The sequence below is a fragment of the Fundulus heteroclitus genome, unplaced genomic scaffold (genome assembly GCF_011125445.2).
Source record: "Fundulus heteroclitus isolate FHET01 unplaced genomic scaffold, MU-UCD_Fhet_4.1 scaffold_217, whole genome shotgun sequence".
Lineage (NCBI taxonomy): Eukaryota > Metazoa > Chordata > Actinopteri > Cyprinodontiformes > Fundulidae > Fundulus > Fundulus heteroclitus.
The window spans coordinates 226,107-242,906 of NW_023396629.1; the positions used below are offsets into that span (position 1 = coordinate 226,107).

A 16,800-nucleotide genomic window follows, 5' to 3' on the forward strand; every position below is an offset into this window, starting at 1 on the left:
GATGTTTTCCAAAGATAATCGCTTTTAAGTTTTACTTCTACATGTATTTATTTGTTTAGCATTTCTCTTAATTCTTATATACCATCTTACAAACGTGTTTTTAATGCCTATCACTTTTGTAAAACTTTAAAAAGAATTAAATATTTTCATGGGACAACACTGAAGGCTTCTGTCAGACCTGTCAGAGACTAGGAGGCAAGGCCGCGCCGTCCTTCCTACTTCCGCATGAATTCTTTATTTAGGTCTAGGTAACTCAGGCGAGGAGAGCCATCAAGATTCAAGAGTTTGTGAATCCAATTTGCAGGCTGCTGTCAAAATACAGGACAAAGCCTGTCCGGTCGGGACGCCTCAATTTGGCTAAAATATGGAACATCTCGGCTAATACGGCACAGTTGGCTACCCTACTGAGGGGTGTACTAACTTTTGTCAGAAACTGCACACATATGGTTAATTTTATGCTGTCTCCCCCATTTTAATTTCAAAATTCCATGTATTTTTTTTATTATGAGCCAAGCTCGTTGCTAAAGCTAATGGTGCTAGGGGGCTGACCTGGTTTTTGTTTGCTAGTTGTTTTCTATTTGAACATAGATTTCTAAATACTCCATAGGTTAGACACACCAAGTGGAATACTCCATTCAGTTGGAATTGGAAATTAGATTTTTTTTTTTTATCAACAAAATGCAATTTAGATGAATCAATTCATAATAGTGATGATGATAGCAGAATTAAACTACATAGTGTTTTTATTTCTCTTGGTGTGTATCTAGAAATCAGTCACACAGAAAGCATCTATTGCATCTATGTGTGATTATGTTACTTCTGTGTTCGACCGTATAAAAATCAGTTTATGATTTTATCAGCATGGGTAGTGGGTAGCACTGTTGCCGTGCTGCAAGAAGGTCCTGGGTCTTTCTGCATGGAGTGTGCATGTTCTCCCTGTGCTTGCATGGGTTCTCTCCGGGTACTCCGGCTTCCTCCCACAATCCAATAACATGACTGTTAGGTTAATTGGCATCTCTAAATTCTCCTTAGGTGTGAGTGTGTGCGTGAATGGTTGTTTGTCCTGTTTGTCTCTCCGTGTTGCCCTGTGACAGACTGGCAACCTATCCAGGGTGTACCCCGCCTCTCACCCATTGACAACTGGAGATGGGCACCAGCAACCCCTCACGACCCCACAAGGGATAGATGTGTCGGAAAATGGATGGATGGACTTTATCAGACTCTATTGCTAAAAGCTAAAAAAAGCGTCTGCTAGTAGCTAACAGCTAACGTCTGCTAATCTGATCCCTGAGCAAAACTGCAAAGTCCTAGTTGTTTTAAATTTTTTAAAAGTAACAACTGTAAATTGGTTTCAATAAAGTTGCAGATGAGAAAAAACAAAATACATAAATATGGTTAGGCACATAAACAACATGAAGTATGGGTACTTACTTTTGAATGTTCATGAATTACTCTGTTATCTTGAGATAAACAATCTTTTTTATCCACTTAACCACAATGTTTTTTTTAATTAAATTTTTTTATATTTTATTCTATTCTCATCAGAACAATACACGTTTTTCTATCTCCAGTTGAAACAGGGTTGTTTTGAGCTGTTGCACACAGCAAAAACAGAACTAAAAATAAGTGCAATGAAATAAGTTTATTAATCCTTGATTTGAGCATGTAAATTAGATTATCTGCCAATGGAACAAGGGTTTTGCACTTAAAATAAGAACAACTCATCTCAATCATCTTATTTCAAGTGCACAATAGCTAATTATCTTATTTTAGGGGTCAAAATACTCATACTATTGGCAGATCATCTTATTTACTTGCTCAAATCTAGGACAAACTCACTAATTTCAAGAAAGCTTTACTTATTTTCAGTTCCGGTTTTGCAGTGCGATTGGTGCATTTCTAAGCAGCCCTTTCTCAGCTTTTGTAGGAATTAAACTAAAACGCGTCGAAAGTTATTGTTCTATTTACAGTGCAATTTATATAGGTGTACGTTTATCCTTGATTTGAGCAAATTCAGCCCTACATAACAAAGAGATCAATGCATTTGTGTCCTATTCAACAGCTGCTGCTGATGTGCCCATGTTTAAGGCACTTAAAGTTGCTCCAGCTGACGGTTGTGGATACCTGGAGGAAATCCCCCAATTTTTTTTAGAAACATGATGCACTGGAAAAAAAATAATAAACCCATTGAGTTAAACTTTCCTAGAAAAATAAAGAGTAAATCATTCTGCAAATTTATTCTTACCGACAAGCACGTACAAGCACAGAGGTGTCTGCAATATTCAGAGCATCCACAGGGACACACAACACGGTTACTCATTTGAAAAGTTATTTTGAGAAATGTGTGGGTCAGCGTCGGCATCTCCTGCCACTCCGACAGAGCAGGCTAGACTTGAGGTTACATGAGGCTGCCAGTCTAAAAGAAAGCCGCCCTAGGCAATCACCTCCCACAGAAGTGTAGTGCATTCTTTGACACATTTTCTTCTCTGAAGCCCCAGGCTCGGAGCTCAAGTCTGTCCTCTTCTTCCTCCTCCTCCTCCCCCACTCTGTCGTCTTCCTCCACATCCCCCTCCTCAAACAGGCTGGGCTCCTCCACAGAAGTCTCCATGTTTGGGTTGTACCTACCGAATGCCTGCGCCTCGCTGTACTCATAGATGGTGGGAAGACTGCTGCGGAGACCAAAGCGGCGCCTCAGGGCCACGAGCAGCGGCTGTGGGACGGTGAAGACGTCCACGTTGTTACCCATGTCGATCCAGGCCAGACTGGGGAACTTTCTGGGGTCCTTCACCGTCTCCGTCAGGTCTTTCAGTATGCCGGCTGTCAGGCGGTTGCCGTTGACAGCTAGCGTGGTCAGTTTGGGCAGGCGGCTCAGGCAGGGCAGCAGCAGGCGTAAGCTCTCGTCCTGCAGCTCGGTGAAGCTCAGGTCCACAGCGGACACCGCCTCACTACAGGTCTGAAGGTAGAAGGCTACACGGTGGACGTCACGTCCAGACAGCGGTATCCCCGACAAGTTCACCACATCACCGGACAGACGCTTCTTCAGGGTGGTCTTCAAACTGTTTGAAAAAAACAAACAAAACACAACATCCAAAGCTTATTAGGTCTCTGACGCACAACAGTATTAAAGGTATTAATTCTTCTCCACGAGCAGTGAGTTATCCAAAGACAAGCAATCTTTAGTTAATGATAGTGAGGTTATTGATTTTAAAGGGTCTGTTATAGGGTGCCACACAATCCACAAGAGCAGAGTGTGCATCTGCAAAGTGTGCAGAAAAATGAACTAAAAAAAGTAACGGCAAACAGCAGCAGGGCGAGTTAAACAATCAATAATGTGCAGAAGAGAATTTGCATTTAAATGTATGACTCAAAGCCACTCGCATAACAAATTGTGTCGCCTGTGCTGAAAGTCATCTGTGGAAAGGCAGCAGCTGTTTTCTGGCTTGAGTGTCACCTCTAAGCCAGCTGTATACTCAGAAAAATAAAAATAACCAGGGGAAAGGCAATAAATCTTAAAGAAATAAAAGCAGCTGAACAGAGCGAGGCAAACCTGTTTTCATTAGTCACACAATTGACAGAAGGTTTCAATTTAACCTCATACCAACTTTAAGTGTTTTTTTTTTCTAAAAACATGGGATCAGAAAATAATATTTTATTTTAATTATACCTAAAAAATGTGTCATTTGACTCTGTAAGAAACTTAAGCTGAGTTAATTTGTTACTTTCTTTGTAAAAATTCTCTCTTCGGGTTAAAGTTTATAAAAAATCATACCAGTGACAGAGAAGCCTTAAATGAAGACTCTGATTACTACTTTACAGCAGAATACTATTTTATATTCTGGAATTCTAAATACTTATCATCGGTCCATCGATTTTCTATACCTGTTTAATCATATTTAGCGTCGCTCAAAGCTGCCATTTAATAAAAGGATGAATTATTCCATGGGCAGGTTGCCAGTATGTTCAATCAGTTTGGCTGACAGGCTTTAGTTGGAGCTTGTTTCAAGTATCCTGTTGAAAGATAGCTGCTAACATATGTTTTTCTTACATTTATGCTTTCTCTCATCTACCAGAGGCCAAAAGGCGCAGAAATGTAATTCCATGGCGTTGTCTTAAGACAACAAGACAGCGTAAACTGCTACAGGCTTAAGCTGTTGGAGGATTTTGCACTTTTCCTCATTCTGCTGTTTTCTCCTACTACTCTCCATTTATGGATTATTTGCATTTACTGCTGACATCCATTTCCTGTTGTCTCAATCTGCTGTTCCTTTTTCATAGAAAGTCCTCCCGGTCCAGTTATTCTGTATTTATTTGAAAGGAGTAACTAATGGAGCAGTGCTGCTATTAACCGTGTGCGCTCTTTGTTTGTCTTTCTTTCTGCACCACTGCTTCGGTGGATGATCCTTTATACTGAGCCTGGTTCTACTGGAATTTTCTTTGTGTTACTTCAGTGCTGCAAGCCCCTTAAGGGTATTCATTCATATCAAACACAAAATCTCACTTTATGTTGATGATCTATTATTACTGTTTTCAGTTCCTCACAATCTGTGATGTCATTACATAGCTAGAGTGATTACCCCCTCAACCTTTAATTGGAAATCAACATCATTTGGAAAGCACAAACATTTGCTCAAAGGAAATATTACAAAGGTAAATGTCCCTGAGAATCTGAGGCTATCCCATTGGATAGTTTTATCAGAAACATTAACGCGTCTGAACAGGTTTGGAAAGGTTCACTGGACGTCACACCTTGAAACATCGGCTGCCAGCCAGAATGCAGCTGGTGGGGGTTGTTTAATAGAAAATAACAGGGGAGTCTTTTTTTTTTTTTACAAAAGTCTGTGTTGCTATTTGCTCTGCATTTTTTTCTACTAGGCAGCTAATCCCCATTCCTTAAACAACCAGTCACAATCCATTCCTATTGAGTTTTTCTCTCCTTTCTGGTTTTGATAAGCCTATAGTTCATGCTGTAATCTGACATTCCCTCAAACTGTAGTATAAGGTCAGGAAACATTGCAATCCTTACAGTTTTTGACTTAAAAGCCAGGATTATCTAAGGAGTTGTTCCAAACTTGCACCTGGAATGACATATTTCAGGGTTAGAAATATAGTCAATCTGAACCACCCTAAAAATCGGTTTATACAGAAAAAAAAAACTAGCATCATATGAGCAGCTGTTCAAAAACTCACTTTTTAAAGGCCTGCAGCTCAGGTATTTTCTTCAAACCTCTCCTTCTGACTTTCCATGTATGCTGGCCACCGATTTGGTTGACCTTTAACACTTTACCTGCTCTCTTTTGGTAGATGAAAAAGAAAAAAGGTATTACTTACATAAACCATTGCCTGTTCTCATTTGGTATCTTAAACTGCTGTCCTGCCCAACAATGTTCACTGGCTTTCAGACGTCGTGTCTTGTCTCAGTCTTGAAAAGACTCATTGTTCTATTCAGAATCAAAGGCGACAAATTTGATAAGATCTTGCACTTTCCTGATATATTATTCCAAGTCCTTGGCTGCATGATGTGCCTGCAGTATTATAATCTGGTCTGTTTCATATTGAATTGGGTTGATACCTTCTTTCAGCACTGGTTCATGGGGATACATCTATTGTAAGTATAAAATTGGTGTCAAACTGTAAGAACTAACATGTTTTGTGTGCATCTGTCAAATAACCATTTTCTTAATTTTTCCAATCATTCGTGTGTTTTCTCTCTTTTGTACAACTGTCCTCTGGTTAATTTGTTTTGTGTTTCTGGTTAAAATAAATTATGCGGAGTAATTTGTTACCCCGTGTTTGCTCAGGATGAGAGTTTCCTGCGAAGTCAACAACTTGATACAAATGTCTGGGCTTCCAAAGTTAACTTATTTATTTGGCAGAACAGGGCAAACTGACTTTAAATGTGTATGCTCATCACACTGAATTGGACAGCATATAATTGGATCTGAATCTGACTACATATTAGGATTGCATATGAATTGGATTGATATGGATCGAATTTGGACCTAATTGGATTGGATACCACTTGATAGAAATAGGATCCACTTGTCATGTAAAGTGCGTTGAGATAACATTTGTGAATTGGTTTCATAAATATGAACTGACTTAAAATTGAAAGATGAAGATAAAAGATAAAATTGAAAGATAAAGTAAAGTAAAATCGGTGTTATAGTAAGATGTAATTTTGACCTAGAAAACCATGTTTTCTCAAAATAGTTTTTACACCTACGCTAGAAATAAAAAAAATTTCATCACAATATCCGGGTGTGTAATCCGAAAGGAGGAGGACAGGAGAGATGCAATATTTGGTTGGAAAATTTTAAATTTGTTCCTGTTAAGCCGGGATTTACAAAAAGTTTCAGCCCGCAACCCCCAAAATAACAGAGCCAGAGACTGGTGACCCCCTTTTTAGGAGGTGGGATTTCTTTTTCATTTATTGGACGTTTTAAGAGTAAAGTCTTCATGTTATGGGAATAAAGTCGTAAGATTATGAGAATAAAGTATTATTTTTAAAAGAACTCTTAGGCAGTCTTCCCCTTGTGTTCAAATAAGGAATATTGAGCATCTTGTAAAGTGTTACTTTGGTATCGGTTTTACAAATAAGAAAATACTAAATGTTCTAAGCACATCAACAACAAATTATCTCACTACCCCCAATAGGTGACTTCCCGGGGGTCCTGACCCCCATTTTAGGGACTCCTGCTGTAGAGCATACTCACAATAGATTTAAGCCATTACTTGGAGTCTCAACTGCCTTTGATGCTCACATATGACGTTACTTTCTAGTGGCTGAGGTATTAAAGCTCACGGTATAGTGTGTAATCGCAAAGAAAAAAAAGGGTATAGAAATACAGGCTAATAATAATCAATAACTGCATAGTTTTTTTGGGCATGATACAACATTCGTATATTTTTTGAAACATGCTGCCCAACTTATGAACATAAATCAGGCCTAGCCTTGACTTGTGAAATTGATCCAAGAAGATTTTTTTAATGGACAATTTATTCATGATTTAGTAAGGGTAGTGTTTAGATATTTAGACAGGTTGGTTTGCAAAGCTGTTTAGCCTTATTTGCTGTTAACAAAACAGTCGGTTGCAACTAATTCAAATGAAAAACATCACAGAGAAATGAACCCATCAATAAATGACTGATTTAGCTCACTCCCCAGTGTCACGACTAAAGAATAAAACTGGATGAAACACAACGATGCAGCATGCTATAATCATCTTGACCTCTTAAGAAAAAAAGTATTCAAATATAAAAGCAGTTTCTTGTCTTGAATATAACAGAATATTTTTCCAATCCTGATCTAACATTCTCATCTAACAGTAACAAGGGGAACAATAAGTGTATCCCCCTGAAATAAGAAGAAAAAAATAAGATATTTGGTGAATCTATCTCACAGAGGAATATTTTTGAAAAAATGTCTCATTTTGGATCATGTCTCACTGCTTCTGCCCACAAAGAGCAGTCTCAAAAAATATGGTCTGTGTAACAGCGTGGTTAAAAATGTATAGGTTAGCTATGAGGAAGAAGAAACCTCCTTGTCAGCGCTTGAGGCACCATTTTAGACCTCTTTGTTTGGACTTGGAACATGTCAGAGGAAAATCATCTGCCCAACAAATGAAGAAGAAGTGTGGGAGAGTTTTTTTTTTTTTTTTAAACCGGAAGATAATATATATATATATATATATATATATATATATATATATATATATATATATATATATATATATTTTTTCTCTCTGTCGAACCTGTTTGGTTTTCCCTCGTCCCTCTGCCTCATCGGCCACAGAGAGGATTTCTCTGAGGTCTGACAGAGAAAAAAAAGAAAATATTATCCTCCAGTTAAGGAAGGATTCTCTCTGCATCTATCGCTGCTCCCTGCTCTGTCAGGGAGCCTCGTAAATCGACAGGCTTTGATATTTGCATCTGTCACTCCCTCTGCTTGGTTAAGCGAAAGAAAAATATCTATGGTGCAGCGTGGCGGCGATTGGATGGATTATTGATTATTGATTCCAGAAGCAGGTTATATTTCATCCTTTCCTGCTTCATGAGCTGAGAGAAGCTCACTATTCATCACTTTGATGCTTTTACTTCTTTTTTACCCTTATTTCTTTTGTCTTGTGTGGTCACATGGTCTGGACTTGATTCGCTCTGTTATCGTTCTACCCTAACCTGTCATAAGCTGTGAGGCACAGGTTGAACCAACATCCAAAAAAAAAAAAAAAATCCAAAAACTTATAGGCTGACACGAGTACCACAGAGCATGGAGCAAGATAAAACAGCAACAGACAAACACTAATGGATGGTGACATACCTTCTAATATTTGCTAAGAGAAGAAAGTATCCAGAAAGGTACCCCAACAAATATCTTTAATATGGCCACCATGGACGAGTGGAAAGTTTTTTTTTTTTTAATGTCTTTAACAATATTTTGACACCTGCGGTTCCAAGTTCATGTGTCAATTATCATACACAATTAATAGGTCATAACGGGGCGTCCTTTTTGCCTGAAAATAAACACACACCAAACACTTTTTTGTATTGATTAATAAGTTGTTGTGTTAATATTTTAAATAAGGAAGTGTGGTGCAGCAGACTACTTGTTAGTAGCCCTAAAAGCCTTTCAGTTTAGAGTTTTGACTCCGAAACAAAAATTTGCCTAAAAGGTAAAAGTGCTTGAGCTCAACGATCAATCTGTGGCTTTTGTTAATCAGATTCATTGAGTATAATTTCAGAATGTTGCGCATTGTTGTCACAGTAAGTTACATTTCTTTGGGTGAGGTCAAAAATCTAAATAGCAACAAAACATAAATAGCATTCATGAAGACAGCCATGCGAAATCCTAAAACAACTGCAAACTGGCTTATACTTACTTCTGATGCAATCACATAGAAACAAATAACTCTTTTGTCAAATGGAAATAAGAGCCAGGATTATGTACAGGAACGGTTCAGCACTTGTTTGACACAATCACAAATTGGGTCCCAGGCAGCGTTACGTAACTCCTGATGAGTCTTACAGTAAAGATCAAGTTGACATACGGACTGCGCTCTGCTGATTTGCACTCAACACAGCCTGCACTTAATTTAATTAGAAAAGGATTAATCATTTAATTAATTAGTTCTGACCTGCCCTTAGAGAAACACAGAGAAGGTTGCAAGAACATTTTTTGAACCTTGATCCACTCTGTATAGACGTAGCAATTATCTCGCTTATGTTTTGCTTGTGAATTTTGTGATTCTAAGAAGCGTTTAAATTAGTTAGCTATAGATCAATACGGCATTACTTTCCCTTGATTGACCGTGGCTGGTAATGGACAAGTCAAATACAGAAGAATCAGGTTTCAAAACTGAAAACTCCCAGTTTTTAAGTGAGTAAGTGGTAGCCTGCTGGTTAAAGCAGGGCACTTGTGTCCTGGCAAGGCTGCAAGTTGAATTGACTGCCACTCTGGTTCCTTGAGCAAGGATGGATTAAATGCAGGGGACGGATTTCATTGGAATGTACACATTTACGATGAAAAATAAAGATGACTTAAGAGCTAATTGCCTTAAAAACAGTTATCTGCTTCGCTTTTCTGTTCTGAGTTTAGAATACATCAGACAAAGGGGGAATATGATCTGCACAACTGCTAGCACTGATGCCTCGCTGCAAGAAGGTCCTGGGTTCGAATCCCAGTCAGTGCTCTTTCTCATGCAGTTTGCATGTTTTCCCCGTGCATGGGTCCCACTGTCCAAAAACACAACTGTTAGGTTAGTTGGTCTTTCTGAATTGTCCTTAGGTGTGTGTGTGTGTGTGTGTGTGTGTGTGTGCATGGTTGTTCATCCTGTGTGTCTCTGTGTTGCAGGGTGATGGATTGGCAACCCTTCAAGGGTGTACCCTAGTGTTAGTAGTAGCATTGATGCTGCTGATTAGAACAGGTTAAAATGGATCTCTGGACATTGCATTGATGATCAGATGCTGCCAACCTGCATCCTAACTTCCTATCGAAAGACAGTATAGGACCAGCAGGAGTTTCATGCTATGCCAGATTGTTTATCCTCCTTGTGTCTGAGAAATGGTCTTAATCCCAGATTCCACATCCTCCATGCTTGCTCCGTTTCCATTCATGTGCGATCGACGGAGCAGCTGCGTTGTAATGTTAACGCGTGAGGATGGTTCCATATTCTCCATGTTGATGGACCCGCTCTTCATCATTCACCGGCAAATTACAGAACAACTCCAATTTTCTGTTGCATCGGTTCCAAACAGGAACAAGAACACCAGCAACATCTGGTTTGTCAAAATTAAATAGTACATACAGAGAATGTCAACAAATTAAAGACATTTTTTATTATTTAAAATAAAGTTAAGAGTTTTATTAAATTATCAGATGCAAACCATTCTTTTAGCACCATATAAGGAAGCAGATTCCTCATTTCAGCATTTCATTTGAAACGTGGTAATCTTCTCCAAATAGATTTCCATTCTGCTTGTAATGACGATGATCGCACGTGCTCTTCTCGGGCTTCAAGAAACTTTGGAGCAGAGCTAGACGGAGTAACCGCAGATATAGCAGCCGTTGCTTTTCACGGACTCAAGGAAGCCGGTCTGGAACAGAACGGACACATACAGGAGCGGAGGATGTGGAATCTGGGGGTCAGAAGGCAACTTATCTTACCGTAATTCACCTATTTGTCTGTCCTCAGCAACACCTTCAGTCGCAGAGCAGCTAAACAAACCACTCATCTACTGTTATATGTCCATCTATTAGCTCAGCCAACAGTATTTCCTCAGTGTCAGTAAGAACTCTTCAACTAGTAAGAGCAGCTCATTATACAACCCAACCCTGATCCAACCTCTAGAGATTGACTAATTCCCCTCTCTTCTCATTCAAACCATTGCACAGACTACTGATTACGTTCACTGACTTTTCTCAGAGACATCTGCACATGCTTCAAAGTTTACAGCAAACTTCTTTATTACCCAAGGAGCTCAAATAGATAAGTTACAAATTCAAACTTCACGAACACATAAAATGGGGATTTTGCATTGCTTTCATTTTATACTGGATTCAAGAATACAACAAGAGATAAGGAACCTGCAGCAACAACTTTTCTTCTATGGTCATTTATACTTTTTTGTTTTGCTTTAGAAAATATGAATTGGTAGGTCACTCTTTAAAGGAAACCATAAATTGGTATTGGTCAATAAAATACTGATCGGTAGGTCTATCTCAAACCAAATGTAAGGCAACATTTAGATGTACATTAGTTTTGCTTTTTTTTGTTACATTTAAATGTTACAGATAGTTAAGCAAAATGTTATATCAACTAAACATAACCTGAATTAATACAAAATGCTGATTTAATTTAAAAGGAGGCGGTGTGGGAGAGGGCTATCCAAACTACCATATGTGAAGCATATAGGTTGTTTAAAGGTAATGAAAGAATATCTCAATCAGATATAAGTGCAAACTTTGACTAGGCCACTAAAAAAACTTTTTTAGCGGCTCAGAGGTGGACTTTGTGATATGCAAGATCATTGGATCAACCTCCTGTTGTATAACCCACATACACTTAAGCTAAGATCACAAACTGATGACCAAACAATCTCCTTCAGGGGTTTCATTATTATTTAATAGCAGCAAGTTGCCCAGGTCCTGATGAGTTGGGTTGGTCTTTGTTATGTTTGGCTGGTTTTGCGTTTCTTAAATTAGTTAGGTGTTGTGTTAGTTATTGTCTTGGTTGTTATTTGGTTTGCCTTGGCTTTGTCTGTTTTTGTTCACCCTGGTTTAAAACTTGTGTTAATTTAATATAAAAAATTGCCTTACAGACGGCGTGTCTCGCTTTTTTTTTTTGTCATATTCTCATGAACCAGGTCATGACGAAGCAAATGCTTTTTGGCACTCAGGTGACCAAACAAACATCATCGTACTTTTAAGCAGATTGGTGGAACCTATACGTTTATAGAAACTGGCTCTCAAAGTTATACAGATTTTTTTATTAGATTGTTTTCCACATTGCATATGGGTTTCAGCATTAACATTTTACCAGTCAGCTTCTGAAAGTGCTGGGAAAGTTGTCAACATTGTCTTGGCATGCTCAGTCACTCCTATGAGAGTTTTCTGTGCCTCTGTGTGTTTTACCGCAATAAAACTATAAATCAGTTTCAATTGACTTATTAATGGAGAGGGCTCCCTACATCTGCGGCTTTTCCAAGTCACCTGTGTGGTTGTGTGGTACGACCAACCTCAAGAGCCAGGCAAGACTGGGCTGCAGCTGAGTGGGTGGTGCAGTGGGAATGTTATATATATAAAGTGTTTTTAATGAGACAGCACAGATAACTTCAGGCAGGCTGGAAAATCTGCTGCCGCCAGGCTTCATGGACACAGTTCCACCCACAGGCTGTTTAGATGCCTGCATCGCCAGAGCCGCAGTACGTTTTTTTTTTTTTTTTTTTTTTTTTAATTAAAGCCAAGAGATGAACTACATCATGGTTCATCTGCATGAAATAATACCAGCAGAATGTCTTATCTGCAACATGCCCCTAAGCAGTGGTGCACACTGTACCTTTCAAAATTCATAAAGATTTCACTTCTTCTCGTTTTGTAATGTTCTAACCAGCAACTTCCTTGCATCATACTTGTATTACTATGTGATACACTAACACCAAGCAGTGGAAAACAGTTAAGAGGAAAGAAAATGACAAAGTTTTTAAAAATCTTTACAAACAAATATGTCTATTAAAATATTTAAAAATACAGCTGCTCAGTGAAGGAAGGCCTCAAGTGTTTTTAGAGGACATTAAGAAAACAAAGAACAGCATAGATGGGTCAGGGATAAAGAACAAAAGATATTGAAAAAACAAAAAGGAAAAACCTAAGAAGTTCCGTTTAAAGTTAAATCTCTATGTAAGGAACACAACAAATGTCTCGTGGAGGGTTGTGCTGTCAGACAGGATTGTGCTTTTTAGTATACACGCAAAACGCTGTGTGTGGTGAAAAAACCATCACCCTGGCACACCATCTCCACCATTATACATGGTGGTGGAAGCATCATGCTATGAGGAGGCTTTTCTTCCGCAAGGTCAGGGAAGTAGGTCCGAGTTGATGGGAAGATGGATGCAGATACATACAGGGCAGTCCTGGAAGAAGACCTGGCATAAACGGAAAAATGCTTGAAACAGAGTTGGAGGTTAACCTTCCAGCAGGATACTAAACATTTACAACACTATGCAAATCCATGGTAGAACGGCCTAGTCAAAGGCCACTATAGAATCTATGTCAAGATTTAAAAAAAAATATTCTCAGATGTTCTCCGTCCATTTTGACAAAGCTTGAGGTATTTTCTAAAGAGAAACAAAGAGGAAAAATGTGTCCTTCGAAGTGCAATGCTCGTCTTTTAAGACAAATCCCAAAGGACTTACAGCTATAAATCGCAGTGGAATGAGGTTCTACCAAGCATTAACATAAAAGGAGATGAATACAAATGGAGGTCACAGCTTTCCACTTTGTCTCTGCAAATGTTTTTTTTAAAAAACATTTTTCTTTTTCCTTCCACTTCACAATTATTTGCTACTTTGAATTCATGTGTCATATAACATTCCAATAAAGGTTGGTTGTAATTTGACAAAATACTAAACAAACACTTTTACAAGGCTTTGCATATCCTCAGTCACAAAATTAATAAACAAAAAAAAAAAAAAGACAGCTTGAAAAAGTTGTTTACAAGAAAATAAGTCAAGGGAAATCCACGTATCACATCAGATGAAACTGATGCAACCAGGCAGGGATCTAATAAGAGCAAAGTCTCATGTGTCCAGCCATTGGCTGTTTAAATGTAGCTCCATGTAGACTGTCTAATTGCTTTTCGAAGCCTGTCTTTCCTCTGGGATGTTGTTAACTTTTATGCACTGAACAAGGGTAGTTTTCACTCCATTGTTATGTAAAACGGGAGGGAGGTCATAAAACATTTTCAGTTTGTGATGCTAAATTAGTGTTCAAGCAAAGACATCAAAATATATTAGAACTGTGTCGCCTAAAAAAGGAAATTTAGAGACTGGCTCTAAAGCAACAGTTTTCTGCCAATGATTGATTGCCTCTAATTTGAAGCACATCACTATTGTGGGTATTGAATCTACTTTGTGTTAATCCTCTTTATTGGGCAGTCTGACATCGTTGATATATTTATTCAGACATCTTCAGCTGCCAGCAACTGTTGCACATACTTTATCTTAAAACCGAATGTCAACATGTTCACATCGGCATAACAGCGGCTGTTTGCACCTTGGTTTTATAGACTATTCACCTTCTATGTAAAAGCAGATCTGTGCACTTATGTGTTATTCATCCACAGAATACTGTTGTGGCCCTCTGTTAAAGGGTACATCCATTGATTTCTGTGTTCAGCCTCATTTTCCAGCCCATGTTCGGAGGCTGTGCGTATCAGGTTAGCCGCCACTCAGTCTGGCTGGGTCCCTTGATGTTACAAAATATAAGTGCTCGTCATTATTCTCCTGCCTCTTTGCTTTACCATTTTGCTAATCAATTTCCGCTTGAAAGCAACCAACACATTCTCTGCCCTGAACAAGACAGCACCGGGGGTGGAAGAGTGTTTTTTTTTTCTTTTTTTCTTAAAAGGCCAATGGGGTTAGAACATGTAAAGTCTCCCATAATATATTCTCACAAGAAAAATCGTCTTAGAGCCACTTAATATTTTGCCACTTGGATGAAAGTGAAAAGTAAAAGACTTGTTACCCGTTTTCCCACTTTGAGTACATGTTCCCCTCAGTTTGCTCTCATGAATGAGTAAAACTGTGAGACACCGAGAAATTTTCGAGGTAATAACATAATTTTCCTACAGATTTAATGTATGAATGTTCAGTCTTTGGCAACGTAAATCTAAATGTTTATTAGATTCTTTTCATGCTGTTTCATTTGGTACACTTTATTACATTTGGAAGACTACTTTGGACTGAAGGTAATCTCTAGACGTTTTTGGTGAATAGGGCTAAATAAAGCTGTAATAAGAACTTTTTTGCATATCATTGTTCATATTTGTTTTTTATGAAACTCAAAATCTGGTTAAGAAACATCTGTGGATTATAAAAGAAATATAGGTTGATTTGATGTAAATGCTAACTATTTGCGCCACATGCTATGTGTTTAATGAAATTATTACTTTTTTTTCTTGACAACAAAGTTATTGTACAATGTAGAAAAGCAGCAGCTTCAAAGTATCTATATTGATGTATTAAGGAACCAGAGTTTCTGCACAAAACTATACTGGCAACCCCCCAAGGGTGTGTGCTTAGCCCACTGATGTTTATGCTGCTCACTCACAATAACAAAACAATAAAATGTTAAACTGTTTATTATATATTGGTCGATATGATTGTTCTACTTCATTTCTTTATGAACAAAGTTGAAAGACTGAATTGTCATATTTCTAATGTGTTGAATGTAATATTCCCTTTCTTTCTAAAAAGTTCCACTCTTTAAACTAAGCTAAATTGGTCAAAGGCACACTGTTGACCATTAAAAAAATTATTTAAACTAAACAGAATATGTCATACTGTAAACAGTGCACCAGGGAAAGTACTACTTCTACTCACAAGTTTGATTGGCCTGACCTGGACATCTTCAGCATGTTAGTGATGAGAACCACTCATCCACATGCTAACACACAGATAAAACAGTTTAGTATTATATTGGTAAATGTATAAATTATGGCTGCAGATCATTTTTTTAGTTTGATTAGGGGTCAAAGTTGTCAAATCTAATTCGATTTATATGGTCCAACTGAGGTCAAAACCACAAAAAATGGAAATAGGACATAAAATATTTAGAAAAAAACAAACAAGTAAATTGACAAATGCGAGCATTTTAATTACCATTTGTCTTCGTAGTTTATAAACATTCTTAAATACAATGAGAAATGAACTGATAGATAATGGTTTAAGTACATGGGCGTCCAAAATAATCCACCACAAGAGTACAGCAAGGAAACACATTGGTGCGAGTAACTGGATAACCTGACAAAGAGCTGACTGACTGAGAGATATTTCAGCTGGAGAGTTGATTACTGAGCGAGAAGCAGGTGGTTGATTATAAACTGGGGAAAGCTTTGAGAGAAGGAAAATAACTCAAGTTGAACTGAGGAAATGGGAGGGTTGGCTGTTAAAACACATAGGGAACAAAGGAGCCGAATATAAATGCCAAAATAACGCTGAACACAAAGTCCCAAAGATCATGTCATCCTCAGGAAAGCATTGAAAAAAATACATTGTTGTATTATCATATACTATTGTTACACAAAATTCAATGATAGTTCAGCTGAGAGGGAGAACTTTCTGTATTAGCAGTTAAAAGTTATTTCCCGCTGAGCATGCAGACAAAGATTCGACTCATTTTAAGAGAATGAAATGAAAACACTTAAAAAACATAACAGATTGCAGTTCCACAGACCCGTGGGATGGACCAGATCAATGTCTGCTTCATCAACGCTTTGCTCTTGACTTGTTTATTCCTCAGATCGATCTGTACTGTTTCGCCTCCAGGCATCTGTATAATGTAGGGGCTGTAGTCGGTCTCAGGCATAGGAAAACGCGCATGGCTCTACAGTATAAAGTCAACTTTGAGCAGAGAGGCAGTAAATGGCATGCTTTCTATGTTTCTGTTCTGCATGTCATTATTGTGCCTCGGGGCAGTTTGAACAGGATTAATGAGAGTTTTCCATAATTATTCTGTGCCGAAAGAGAGCTACACTTGCCACTACACCAACAATATGACCGTCAAACTGATGGTGTAGCGCTCGAGAA

At 38.2% G+C, this 16,800-nt stretch overlaps 1 protein-coding gene across 1 annotated transcript in view; it reads right to left on the minus strand.

Moving 5' to 3' along the window:
* Positions 1–2,218: 2,218 nt before the first annotated feature.
* lrrc75bb (leucine rich repeat containing 75Bb) overlaps positions 2,219–16,800 on the minus strand; it is a 46,277-nt gene continuing 31,695 nt past the window's right edge. Inside the window, 1 exon segment of the mRNA XM_036129778.1 lies at positions 2,219–3,056. Within this exon segment, the coding sequence (XP_035985671.1) occupies positions 2,441–3,056 (616 nt within the window). The 3' untranslated portion in view covers positions 2,219–2,440.